Source organism: Anolis sagrei, chromosome 6 (assembly GCF_037176765.1).
Source record: "Anolis sagrei isolate rAnoSag1 chromosome 6, rAnoSag1.mat, whole genome shotgun sequence".
Taxonomy (NCBI): Eukaryota; Metazoa; Chordata; class Lepidosauria; order Squamata; family Dactyloidae; genus Anolis; species Anolis sagrei.
Window position 1 is genome coordinate 101,547,252 of NC_090026.1, and position 14,244 is coordinate 101,561,495.

Genomic DNA, 14,244 nt, shown 5'->3' on the forward strand with positions numbered 1-14,244 from the left:
TTGTTCTGTATTCAATAACTGTTTTGCCCCATTCGTTGGTCTTTTTCTGGAAGATAGTAACAATGAATAGAGTTAGAGCAGTCTTTTAAGGAATTGAAGAAATATTGTTACCAGGGATCAAACAGTCCCACTTCACATAAGCTTGTCAAGGTTACTTTTTTATTTTAACACCCCAGATCTCCAGCTAGCACGACCAGTGACCACGTTGGTTGGAAAATTCTGATAGCTGTAGCTCAAAAAGTAATGTCTCCAAGCTCTATAGCTTACATACTTGCAGTTGTACACATTTTGCATATCCCAGTCAGCCAGAGATCTCTAGCTGTAATTTGGTCCCACAAATGTCCTCACCCTTTCTGTAGCACCATTGCCAGGCTTTTGGGGCAGCTGTCACAATTAACACTCATGCTCTATTGACATTTCAGTCTGATTTATCTGAAAATTTGTTCCTTAATTTAGATAAGAGTCTACTTATGTAACACAGCAGCATATGTTCTAGGGAAGGCTTCTTCAACTTGTGGCCCTCCAGGTGTTGGTGCCTCCCACTCCCAGAAGCCCTACCCAGCTTGTTCAATGGTCAGGAATCCTGGGAGCTGAAGTCAAAAACACCTGGAGGGCCACAGGTTGAAGAAGTCTGTTCTAGGGGCAGCTCAATTATAATAAACTTCAAGGGGCAAGTTGAGATGACTCTAGGCCAAGTAAAATTAGCTATCCAGAATAAATAAAAGTTGTCCCACTTAAAGACCTTTTAATAATGCTGATTTCCCAAGGCTTATATGCTTATCTTCCATGTGTAAACTCAGACTATAATTCTATACAAAGTAGGGATGTACCTTCACTGTAGAATTAATACAGTTTGAAACCTCTGTAACTACCATAGTTCAGCGCTATGGAATCCTAGCATTTTTGGTTTGGTAAGGCACCAGCACTCTTTGGCAGAGAAGGTTAAAGGCCTTCAACTCCCATAATTCCATAGAATTGAGCCATGGAAGTTAAAGCAATCAAATTTCATTAATTCTACATTGTACATGCACCGTAACAATAACTCAGTTCAGGCGGAATGGTGTTTATTTCCTAGTAGAGAGTATAGTATTGTGCTGTTAATCAGGAATGGAGAACCTTTGGGCCTCCAGATGTTGATGGAACTATTATTTCCATCATACTTCACCACTGGCTAGAGTGATAGAAACTGGAGCTCGACAACAGCTGGAGGGTCACAAATTAGCTTGTTGTAAATTAATCTACTCTAAATGATTCTTTCAAAGTAATTATAGCTGCATAGAAGGGGCCTAATAGTCATAAATAATGTAAGTAAGAATAAGGAACTGATACTTACAGAGCAGCCATCTTCAAGAACACTGAAAGTGAACCTGCTGTTCCCTTCAGCTCGAAGTTCAACATCATTGGATCCCTGCAGTATCACTGCCTTCTTAAGGTTGCCTGTCTCATCATCCATGTAAGCAACACTGTTCTTGCAATGATAAGTGATGTTCTGGGAAGCATGGTTAGCCAATAGCCGCATGAAGGCAAGTTGAGTGGCCATGTCCTTGGGAGTCACACCTTCCTCATTGTACTCAAACTAAAAACAGAAGAGCGGTTAGTTAAAATCACACGATTAATGCATCCCAGTACATGAAATTGACACATATTGGCATTTGAAGGCAATTCTAATGTGGAGAATCATGGCTTTCTGAATAAATAATTCAGGTTGCATTATACGTAGCCGATACTTTTAGGACAAAACTATTCAAAGATAGTCTCATTCCATATTAATTTACTAAACATTCCACAACACAAAGCAACCAATTGAAGTTCAGATTGCACCAGGCATGTGAATGGTTCTCAAGGAAGACAGAGTAGATTTTTTTAAATGAACGAATCTCTCATACACCAAGTAATGCATGATTTTCTAGATATACTTGCCACCAGTAGAAATAATGCATTCATAGTGCAATAACGTAATGTGGATTAAAACTAAAAACACTTAGTTTTACAAAATATGTGTGAATTTCAGAATCATTGAAAAAATATGACCACAAGGTTTTAAATCTTTATGAGAACATCTGCACTTCTTGAATACTCACCTGAGTACCACCATTGATAGTTTCTCCAAGCCATATGGGTTTCTTCTCAGAGTTCTTGGTATTGTACCAGTTCTTAGATGGGATGCTTTCTGAATTGGCATGAATGCAGGTCTCACCAGTGACAAAGTCACAATGCACTCTAATGGCATCCATAGTACAACCTTGGTTAGGATCAATCCAGTAGAATCCTGCAATTTTAGAAAGTCATAAGATTGGCTATAGCTTCATATCAAGCATTCATATTCAGTCATAGGAATAGAATTTAGATATATATAGCTTCGAACTCATAAATTCCTGGGGGGAGGGATAACTTTATATTAATAAGTTATAATAATTGTTTTAATCTTTTTGATACAGATGGCAGAAAATGAAGACGGTTGGCATACAGTTTTGATGTATATGTATGCCAGAATGTTGTGGCCCTGTAGACCAGTGGTTCTCAATCTGTGGGTCCCCAGATGTTTTGGCCTTCAACTCCTAGAAATCCTAACAGCTGGTAAAGTGGCTGGGATTTCTGGGAGTTGTAGGTCAAAACACCTGGGGACCCACAGGTTAACACCTGGGGATCCACTTCTTTAGACTATCTTTGGGTTGCTTGTTTTATCTGTTGGATTTCACATTATTCTGGTTATGTTCTAAGTCTAGATAATTTCATGGAAATAATGAATTTTTGCCATGATTGTTGATTTTGTCCTGTTAGGATTACTTTTGAAACATAGTCCATTGTGATAAAGCGACAAAGAATAAACTATTGGAAATGAGAAAGGGAAGTTGTTCAGGAGATTTTTAAAGAAATAAATTAATAAATCGTTATTTGTTAGTTACCTTAAATATGAAATGAGCTTATTTGTTAGTCACTTTTTGCCATCTACATGTGCTAAGTTAGCAAAACACGTCAGAGATTTTGTTATATAGGTAGAAAAATCTGAACCATCATCTATTTCTTTCGCTTACACATCCACAGAGCTGACAGAAAAGTGAAAAGACCAGCTTAGATGATTTTGTAAATTGTGTATTTACTTCCTTGCTTTTATAGAAGTGGAGTCTCAAAAGGAAAAAAAGAAGATCAGGGTGTGATCTTACTCATCCCATCATGGGATAACTCCCAAAGAGAGAGGTTTGCACACATAGAACACACACACATTAACAGGAATAAATCATTGTGTCCAGCACAGGGCCAACACTATCCTGACAACTGAAGAAAATAATGAATGAGGCCCCAGTCAAGCATCTAGCAGCAACGTACCACTGGTCCAATCAGGGTGGCTGAGTCTCAAGTCGCGGCAAGTGCGAGCTGGGTTCTTTCTGGAGCCTTCTGGGGTCAGGAGGGTCTCAATTTGGTTGTTCAAAGATTTCAGAGTGGCATCAACTTCATAGTCCTTGGGTCTAAGAGAAGGCTGATCTGCCCGGTAGTATTCCATGTCATAGCCAATTTCGTAGCCACCACCATTGACACCAGGTGGGCCAGGAAGACCAGGTGATCCTGGTGGGCCCTAAAAGTGTTCAAAAGTGGGAGAAATGAATAGGCATGTGAGTGAATCACGTTCCCTTTGGTTATGTAGAATTCTATTGGAACATCTGTGTCTATGTGAACATCTTAAACCTTAGTTCTATTTAAGTTCAAGATAACAAGGACTAATGCCATTTTAGGTAACTGCAGCAGATATAAGATACAATGAAGAACCCACTAATCAGGGACTGATTTTTAAAATACAAAAATCTGTCTCAAGATTATTATTTTCAGGAATAATTTAGTAGAAAACTGTATAGCTTTTTTACATGAAGGCTAGCTACATTATTTGCCTTGTTTTTTTTAATGCTTAAAATTGAATGATCAATATCCTCAAAGCTGTTTTGATGGCATTTATGGTGAGCAAATGTTGGGAAGAGTGGAAGCTAGATGGTAGGGTTGATATGACAAATATTACATCAAAGATTCACAGTGCAGTCTTATGAATATTTGCTCAGAACTAAGTGAATTGAACCGTATTTATTTTGTAATAGTAAGCACATTTAGGATTGCAGCCTTAATAAAATGAGATGTCCTAAAATGAAATACAATAATGCTGCAATCTAATGAATATGAGTTCAGAGGTAACCCATCCTGCATTTCATGGGATTTGCTCCTATGATACACTTATGTGGGAGTAATTGCTGCTGTATCTAAAGTGGCTTATTAATAATTGTGCATAAACAATCAATGTTCATATTAAATTTAATTGTTTCAATACATACTGTCAGGATTCAAACTCATACTTACAGAAGGTCCTTGGCTACCCTGAGATCCACGAACACCAGCAGGCCCAACAGGTCCAGGCAAACCATTACGACCATCTTTCCCAGCAGGACCAGAAGGACCAGCAGGACCCTAAAACAGGAGTGGGGAAAATATCCACATCTCAGAACAGTACAATTAAAGAAAAGAAAAAGACAATTGAACAGTAGAATAGTTCAATATCCCATACAAGCAGAGAGAGCATAAAGTAGACATACCCTTGGGCCAGCAGGTCCAGTAGCACCAGGTGAACCTTGATCACCATGATGACCCTATTAAATAAAAAGAGAAACAGTAAATAATAGCCCCTGCTTACTTGCAGAACAATTTTCCTTGTACAATTCATGAATGCCTGTAGAGAAATATTATGGAGAGTTTATTTTAACCAAAAATACATTTTCAAAACCCCACTGGTTTTAGGAGGCCCCTGCCCAAAGAAACAAGTAAAATTGAGGACAAAGGTACATGACTGAGTACCTTTCCCAAATTAGTAAATCTTGAAAGTTCCAGATTAGCTTCAGATTTAGCTTTGAAGTGGTTTAGCTTGGAAGTATGTCTGTTTTTGAAAATTATTTATGAAAATTATTTGGAACTAAAAAGCATCTCAGAAAAGATATCTACCTGAGATCTTTTTTTGTCACCACCAGTCAGATTGAAAGTATAGCCTGATCCAATACAAAGCACCTGTGTTTTAAGGCTCCTGTATCCTATATCACTAGTAGCCTTAGGAATAATACAAAGTTTACAGAAGTAACCTCTCACCCTGCCCCCACCCCCCATGCATAATTAGGGACATGTCAATGTGAGAGGGATTTCGAATTTCAAATCTGGTCATGGAATACTGATTAATAATTTGGACAGGTATGTCTGTGAAAAACTAATAATGATGAGATGGAAATAAATAGGGTATTCTGGAAGTGGTCAGAGAATCTTAAACTGAAGGATTTCACATGCAGTTTAGTTTAAGGCTATTTTTTTTTTGTTTATTTCCATGAAATTGACATTTTTGAAGGGAACTCCTTCACATTTATGAAGGGATCTCCTTCACAGGATCTAGTCCAAAAATTCTTTTGGGACCTGTGATAGATTAAACTGGGCACTGTGACATTTCTGTCCATTGTCATGAGTAATCTTGTTGCCTTGTTAATATATTTCTTTTTTACTGGATTTATCTCTTGCTTTCCTTTAAAAAAGTGAGAGTCAAGATAGCAATGATACACTTACAGCAATACCAGGAAGCCCCTGAAGTCCATTGTGTCCTTTCAACCCAGGCAGACCTCTAGGTCCCTTGTCACCAGGAGTACCTTTCTCACCACGTGGTCCTTGTGGACCCTGTGTAAGGAACCAAAAGATAAGTTAAAAGGGCAAGGTTTTCAGATAACTCAGTCCCAGGGTTAGTCTCAAACTGTTCAAAAACAGATCTGTCTTTGTCCTATTGATTAAGAGCAGAGACTCAAAGGGATAAGAACTGTTTGAGAAATATCATTTTGTTTATTTCTTGGTCAAATTCCTTTGATCACACACCTTTCTAGCAAGGAGTGGACCAAACAGTTTTCAGAACTACTAACTTCTTTATGAAGTTGTGTTTCAAAATGATTGTGCCCGACTCTTGCTTTCTTTGATCTTTCCCCCCATAAATAACTCACAAGTTATTCTACCAACTATATGAGAAAAAGTAGTTGCGTGAAGCATTTTATACAAATCTTGATCCCATTACAAGTTCACTCAAGGGAAAAGAACAACTGCCATATTCTACATCATTGCTTCATATTTAACTCATTCTTCTTAGTAATTTCAAAAATCCAGACCATCACTATTTCTGGAAGAGCTATCCTTAATATATATATATCAGGAGTGACTTGAGAATTGGCCGTCTCCAAGGACATTGCCCAGGAGATGCCCGGATGTTTTGATGTTTTACCACCCTTGTGGGAGGCTTCTCTTAGGTCCCCACATGGAGAGCTGGAGCTGATAGAGGGAGCTCACCCACGCTCTCCCCAGATTCGAACCTACTACCTGTCAGTCTTCGGTTCTGCTGGCACAAAGGTTTAACCCACTACGCCACCGGGGGCTCCTGCTATCCTTAATAAAAGACATAATTTACTTATTTTATATATTTATTTATTTCACGCTCTGCTCTTCTCCCAACACAAGACACAAAGACTTGACATAAGAACAGAAGTAAATCAGAAACTAGACTTACAGCGAGACCTCTTGCACCAGCAGGGCCAGTAGAACCAACAGGACCAACAGGACCCTGAAATAGAAGCAAAGCAGAGAAACCACTCATTGTATGCAATGATGACATAACTCTCTTCCTTGTCTAAAAACGTAATGATATATGAGCAACTTGATATGCTTGTATTAACTTTCATGTGATTCTTTGTGCTGATCAAAGTAAAACCTTTATTTTTCCCTTACAGATAGCTTTATACACGTGTCAACTGCAAGAAGCTTGTGCATCTTACAGTGGGGCCAGAGGCATGGATGCAAAGGTTTGACTTTGAGGAGTGCAAATAAAAGCAATTTCTAAAAAGCTTGAGGCATTTACATATATGATTCCCCTGTGCGTGACATGAGAGCCAAAGTAGAGTTTGGAAAAGTTGCGTTTTCAGACCATAATTCCTGGAAACTTCCATTTAGCATTACCAATGGACATTCTGGGATCTATAGTCCAAAAGGGTAACATTTTCCAACCTTGAGCTCAAAGCCATTCATCAGAGTGAAATAATATACAGTATATGTATTTTTTTCCTTCAGAAGGCATTGGTTGTAAATTGATTTTTCCCAATGAAATCAATCAATGTGATGGTACAAATCCCAGGTCACTATCATGGATTGATATATTAGCTTTCTCATCAAGTTGCAGTCTCCACTATTGACACATAAAGTGTTCTGGTAGCATGCATTTCCACATCGACCAAAAAAGCTGTAAGAAATAGAGATTTTTCTTCTTTCTGTTACACTGATTAGCAATGGAAAAATATCACCATTACTCTTCCTCTCTCTTTCTTCCTTCCCAATCCAATAAGCTCATAGGCTTCAGCATTACTACAAAATCACCACACATCCTAATAGGAAGTTGAATTGATTAATGACAACATCACAGTAGCCAACATTATGGCACTGAAAAATCAGAGGGAGGTTTCACCAATCATTGATAAACCCCACAGTTTGCAAAAATACAAAAAGCCTTCAAGAATAAAAGAAAAAAACAACAACTAAGAAAGAATCCTCAAAACAGCCCCCTGGTTACCCACTTCGCTCAATAGTTATGAAATACTAAGAACCTGTAAGGTGAAAAAGTGGGGAAGGAGAGGGGAAGGAGAATTGAATGAATGTCTTGGAAGAGGATGTGGGTCAACCACATGATGTTTTGTTGTAGGTTGTACATGCACTATTCTGGAGCTTCCAACCCAACAACAATCAGATCCGAAATCACAGGAAGTAAAAAACAGATAAACTCAAAACCCACTGTCAAGATCTTCCTAGAGGTGACCAAAACAACCACTACAACAAGCACTATAATCTGACTCGCATAGTTTACATCTGTCTTATTTAGGGGCACATTTGTTTTTACAGGATGGATGAAAGTCACATACAGGTTCACCACGGTTTCCAGTTTTGCCAACAGGACCAACAGAACCATGAGGACCAGGAGCACCAAGAGCACCATGGGGGCCAGGGCTGCCAGGAGCACCACGTTCACCCTGAAAAAGAGGAATGTGAAAGATAAATGAAATAATGACCAAAACAAGTATAAAGGAACAGGCTTGTGAAGACAGAATCCTCTCTGTTTGTAGAAGGATGAACAGAATTACCTTGTAGCCAGGAGCACCATCACGGCCTGGAGCACCATCACTACCTGGGTTTCCCTGCAAAAATAAATAAATAAATAAATAAATAAATAAATAAATATGTTCTTAATATCACTGGAGCATGCAAAGAAAGTGGTTATTAAATGTGAAACTTGCCCTATCCCAATCTTCAATTAGAGCCCTCTATTAAAATCAATTTGTAATTGCTTCTATTTTTTGCCTAATAGGTTCTACTCCAAATATCATAGAATCATAGAGTTGGAAGAGACCTCATGGGCCATCCAGTCCAACCCCCTGTCAAGAAGCAGGAAAATTGCATTCAAAGCACCCCCAACAGATGGCCATCCAGCCTCTGTTTAAAAGCTTTCAGAGAAGGAGCCTCCACCACACTCTGGGGCAGAGAGTTCCACTGCTGAACAGCTCTCACAGTCAGGAAGTTATTCCTAATGTTCAGATGGAATCTCTTGTAGTTTGAAGCCATTGTTCCGCGTCCTAGTCTCCAGGGCAGCAGAAAAAAAGCTTGTTCCCTCTTCCCTATGACTTCCTCTCACGTATTTATACATGGCTATCATGTCTCCTCTCAGCCTTCTCTTCTTCAGGCTAAACATGCCCAGCTCTTTAAGCCGCTCCTCATAGGGCTTGTTCTCCAGACCCTTGATCATTTTAATCGCCCTCCTCTGGACACATTCCAGCTTGTCAATATCTCTCTTCAATTGTGGTGCTCAGAACTGGACACAATATTCCAGGTGTGGTCTAACCAAGGCAGAATAGAGGGGTAGCATGGCTTCCCTGAATCTAGACATTATACTCCTATTGATGCAGGCCAAAATCCCATTGGCTTTTTTTGCCGCCGCATCACATTGTTGGTTCATGTTTAACTTGTTGTCCACGTGCTCAGTATCTGACCTCTTGACTCTCTCATGTACTGTGGATTAGTATTGATAACTATGGTAGAACAATGAGATCTGAAGAAAAGAGGAAACTAGGTCTTCTAGGTGTTTTGAACTTCAGCTCCCCAGAATATCTGACAGTTGGCCAAAGTGACTGAGGGCCCTTCCACACAGCACCATATCCCAGAATTACAAGGCTGAAAATCCCACAATATATGCTTTGAACTGGGTTATATGAGTCCACACTGCCATATATCCCAGTTCAAAGCAGGTAATGTAGGATTTTATTCAGCTGTGTGGAAAGGGCCTGAGGCTTTTGTGAGCTTGTACTAAACACTTGGAGGACCAGAGTTTGGAAATGGCTGATCTAAGTAGTTTGTTTTCAATCATTTATGTTAGTTTATTGGTTTACGTTTTATATTATTTTAACTTGTTTAAGTTTATTGTACTTCTATCCTCTCATGATAAAGAATAGGATATGAATACTGTATTTATTAACAAGACTACGTCAACAAGGGTGCCAAACAGCCTTCAACTGTAGTATTTAAGTACTGTCTAGAAAGGATATATATTAAAATACATGCTTCCCCAATTCTTTAGACCAAAAATTACTTACATCACGTCCAGCTTCACCATGGGCACCATTCACACCAGGGCTACCAATGGGACCAGATGGGCCACGAGCACCAGGTGGACCAGCAATACCAACGGGTCCATGATCACCCTGAAAAACATCAAGAGTAGGGACATCTTTAATTGCTATCCATATATTAATTTAACCAAGTAATCACTGCATCATATATATCCACATTTAGTTAATGCCAGCGGTCTTTGTCAGCATTGCACCAAGTTATGTTTTCCAATTGTTTTAGACTATCTATAGCTTTTATCATCAACTTGACATGTGACCAATGATGGAAAGTATAGCACAAATGTGGAAATCTGGTCTATGTAGCTCTTGACTGATGTATGGACAGTACATAGCTAGATGAACTTTGAATATGCTTTGTCTTATAGGCAAGTATTGGCATTGCCATGGCAAAGGTATAATCGGTTGTCACATTTCACTGTTATTAGGCAGACTGATCTTTGAGAAGACAGCAGGGGGAAGGGAGGAGGAGACAGCTTTTTGGAGAAAAGGTAAGATAGTTGGGCTAGTGGAGCAGAAAAAAACCCTAAGTTTAGAAAAGCAGAAAGGAAAGAAAAAGAGAAAATTGAGTCTTGAAAGGAAAGGAAAGAAAAGGAAAGGAAAGGAAAGGAAAGGAAAGGAAAGAGAAGTGATTTGTTTGTTTAGTCAGAAATGTATAGCCTCAAGCAGCCTAGGGTCTTCAGAATATCTCATCCCCATGGCCCTGTATAGAAGGAAAAGAAAGAAAGATACAGAGGTGTTCAAGCTGTATTGAAGAGGGATGAGATGACATCTCAAACTCCAGTACAGCTTCTCCCATTCCCAGAGGGGTTGGAATGCTACCATTTTCAGCCAACAGACATATGGGCTTTGTAATCCATGTAGGGCAAAATTTAAGTTGGAGGGATGCAACTTTTATAGGACAAAATCAAACTTTTTTTAAGGAGAGTAATAACATGTGGCAATCAGGCATGTAGCCGGGGGGGGGGGCTTGGGGGGCTTCAGCCCCCCCCCCCCCGAAATTTTCATGGTGGTTCGCGAAAAGGCCTTATTGGTGCATTATTTAAACTGTTATGTTTATTCATATCATGATCTGATCACCATACTCAATATATCCCATATGCATGGGGGTATTGGGGTAATGATACAAAAGGTTTGCTAGGCTAGACCCTCTTTCACTCAGACTCAGCCCCCCCGAAACCCCCCCTGAAAAAAAATTCAGCCCCCCCCCCCAAATGAAATCCTGGCTACGGGCCTGGTGGCAATGTAGTAACAACCTCCTTGCCATTCTCTGCAAATCAGGTGGCCTGAACCAACACTCAAATGGCCACACCTCTAAAACCTATTTTTGATAGTTAATGGGTTTCTTTTAAATGCCCTCTGAGGTGCCCTCTACGCTACCATATAATCCACATTATCAAACCAGATAATCCACATAACCTGCTTTGAACTGGATTATATGAGTCTACACTGCCATATAATCCAGTTCAAATCAGATAATCCAGATTTTATATTGCAGCGTAGAAGGGGCCTGTGTTTTTTAAGGAGCATTTTGCTCTCGTCTCTGCTCAGGTAGATCTACAATAGACTCTAGACTGCTAACTTGTGCTTTAAGATGAGTAGAACAACTACTCAAGAGCTACACATAGCTACACTGAAATTGACACTCTGAAGTTTTTTCCCTTTTACTTAAAATGTCCCCACATTTTCTAGGGGGACTGAGGGGAACCTTTGGCACAATTTGCCTCCCTAGGCTATTTTACAAATGGGAGAGGCCTTCTTTAAAGCAGGAAGTCAACTGGATTATGATAGTTTACTTGGAAGCCCTTGCTTACACGACATACTGAATATGTATGGGTGAAAAAAAAGTGTAGAGTAGGGTTTCTTGAATGAAAACTGGAGAGGACGGTTATTTAAAGGGGGATTTCAACAGTATTATATGTGCCTGGTTTCATAACAAGCAACACTTGCTGAAATACCCTTTTAAATAACTGTCCTCTCCAGTTTTTTTACCTGGTGATTCTGGGTGGTTGGGGGCAGTAAAGATTGCATGTGGCCCTTGGGTCACTGCTGACCTTTGTCTAAAGCAACTGAGCAGTTTGTGGTCCTCTAAATATTGTTGGATCTTAGCCGCCCAAACATCTGCCAGCATAGCCAACAGTGAGGCATGATATTACTAAAGCGAAATAATCTTTAACTTTGTCATTGGCTCCAAAGCAGATTGCTCATTAGGGACCCCAAATTTGCTTCCAAACTTTAAAGTCCCTTATAAAAAACAAGCCCGGATGTAAATCTAATAAAGGAATGTTTCTGTATAAATGTTTAAATGCAAAGGTGCTTTTAAATTTACTCAGGTACTGGTCCCCGCATTTTAAAGGATGCATTTTGCTACTCTACACACAAGTAAAATTTTGGCCAGTGAGAAGGGAAATTTTGTTGCCTTACCAATCTTGTCTTCAGGTGCTGCATTATTATATGCAACAAAGTCACTTTCCCCACTGAAACAGACTGGATTTCAATACATTTTGGCCTTGGCATATGCCAGTTTAATTCAAGACAGACTTATTTGTCACATAGTTGAAGATTTAGAAAATGTTATACTTACAAGTGCTCCAGCAATGCCTGGAAGACCACGTTCTCCCCTAGAGCCAGGAAGACCAAGGATACCAGGAGCTCCAAGAAGACCTTGAGGACCTGGGGTACCAGGTGGGCCCTACATACAGAAGAGAACACAAAACCACATTTTCAAACAACTATTTACTCACCCCAATTTTTGTTTCCTGTCTCTTTTAACAACTCATATAATCATGTATAAGTCTAGAAATCTGGAATGGGCCATGTGGCAGCCAGTCACAGCTTCTCCTCCCTTATTTGGTACCACGTGGTGCACAGAGAAGCTTCCACGTGCTGCTTGCAGAGTTTCCTTGGGAGCCCTGCCTGTTGGGCCAATCAGAATAGAAGAATACTGTGACATGTCTTATGCAAGCTGTGTCAGCGAGCTCCTTCACTGCTCTCAATTGTGTCCTGGCTCTAGAAAGGTGCTCTAGTCCTATTGCCTTGCCACTTGCTCTCAGTTTCATTTCTTTGGCTTGGCTTGGCTTGATTTTCCTTGATTTTCTTGATTCTTTTTTTAAGTGGGACTGGGAGTTGGGTAAGTGCGGGACTGGTGGGTGGGGTGCGCATGCATACATGTTTGGGGACCTCTGAATCACTAAGACTTAAAATAATATGAACCAAAACATGTTTTCCCCCAAAAACATGGCTAGATTTCCCACAATACATTTTGAAAATGCGGGGGGTGGGGGTGGGTGGGTAGCAGGGGATACCTTTTGGGAAATTTTTAAGGAGTTTTTATTTTTAAAAGAAAAGAAATTCCTAAAAATCAAGGGGATGACCCAAATGTTATGAAACTTGGTAGACTGTGGTTGATGTGTCCTCCAAGTGTGGTCATTTTCATCCTGATAGCCCTAAAAATGATGGGAAGGGGAGCCCGGGGAGTCCTCCATCATTGCCGTCAATGGGACAGATCTAGCTGCATTTTTCGGCCGTGGACCAAAAACAGCTATTTGGCTACCTGCCTGTTTTTGGGAAGTGTGTGAAAGCAGATCCGGGGGTCTACCCAAATTTGTCCAGCAGAAATAGATCAAGGTTCAGCTGAAATGCACTAGCCAATGAGTATGGTACTTTAACTCTTATTAAAAAAGGAACAATCCCTTCTCTGAATAGAGTGGCAAAAGGCACAAGCTTAGTCCATCCCAGGAGAGCCGAAAAGAAACAGTGCCTCCACTGTGACAGAGTCACCAGCCTTTTGAATTTCTGAGTGGGGAAATAGCAGCAGCAGTCAGGGCTGCTGATCCCTGAGAGAGCATTCATGCTTTCCCCTGTCCATGGAATGACTCTTGAACTAACCATAGGTCATATCAAAATCCATACTTTTGGCCCCAAAATACACCCCACTGAGTAATACATGAGATTGAGTTATATATGAGTATATACAGTAATCTCATCCTAAAGCACAGATCTGATATCCATATTTTGCATATTTAGCCATTCTGAACACAAATCAGACATTTTGTACACAGTCTTGTGGTCTTGCTTTTGGTTTCTAATAATGTCATTTAAGTTAGGGATTATAGGGTAATGTCTTCTTAATTGTGGAGATCCTGGCAGACAGCAACTGTGATGAAAGACTGTTTTGATCTGATAAGGAACATGAATGAATTTTGTCTTGGGTTGTATTGCTGCATCCTGTTTAATACCTTATGTATTCAATAAATCATTGTTTTAAAGCATTTGTCAGCATGGTTCATTCTGACACACTTCTGAATCTAAATTGGCCTGGTAATTGAGGGTATCAGGGCCCTGGACTTAGAGAAATTAGGAATGCATACTTCTGCAGGAACAGATCTAAATATAATTTCAGTAACAAACCAAATCAGGTATTTTAAGGCACTGAAATGAGAAATACTGGCATTTTTCATTCAAGAAAACATTTCCCAGAATATTGTATCTGTTTCTAATAAGGTGTAAAAGTCACTTGGCTGGTGAACTG

The 14,244-nt window shown here is 39.8% G+C and overlaps 1 protein-coding gene across 1 annotated transcript in view; it reads right to left on the minus strand.

Annotated features, from left to right (window-relative positions):
* Window positions 1-14,244, minus strand: part of COL1A2 (collagen type I alpha 2 chain) — a 61,751-nt gene that overhangs the window by 965 nt on the left and 46,542 nt on the right. The window contains exons 39-50 of the mRNA XM_060782244.2: window positions 12,298-12,405; window positions 9,681-9,788; window positions 8,178-8,231; window positions 7,959-8,066; window positions 6,560-6,613; window positions 5,581-5,688; window positions 4,575-4,628; window positions 4,342-4,449; window positions 3,328-3,574; window positions 2,082-2,269; window positions 1,334-1,576; window positions 1-46 (exon numbers count right to left, since the gene is read on the minus strand). The exon at window positions 1-46 is cut by the window's left edge and continues 965 nt beyond it. Of these exons, the coding sequence (XP_060638227.2) occupies window positions 1-46; window positions 1,334-1,576; window positions 2,082-2,269; window positions 3,328-3,574; window positions 4,342-4,449; window positions 4,575-4,628; window positions 5,581-5,688; window positions 6,560-6,613; window positions 7,959-8,066; window positions 8,178-8,231; window positions 9,681-9,788; window positions 12,298-12,405 (1,426 nt within the window). The remainder of the gene's footprint in view (window positions 47-1,333; window positions 1,577-2,081; window positions 2,270-3,327; window positions 3,575-4,341; window positions 4,450-4,574; window positions 4,629-5,580; window positions 5,689-6,559; window positions 6,614-7,958; window positions 8,067-8,177; window positions 8,232-9,680; window positions 9,789-12,297; window positions 12,406-14,244) is intronic.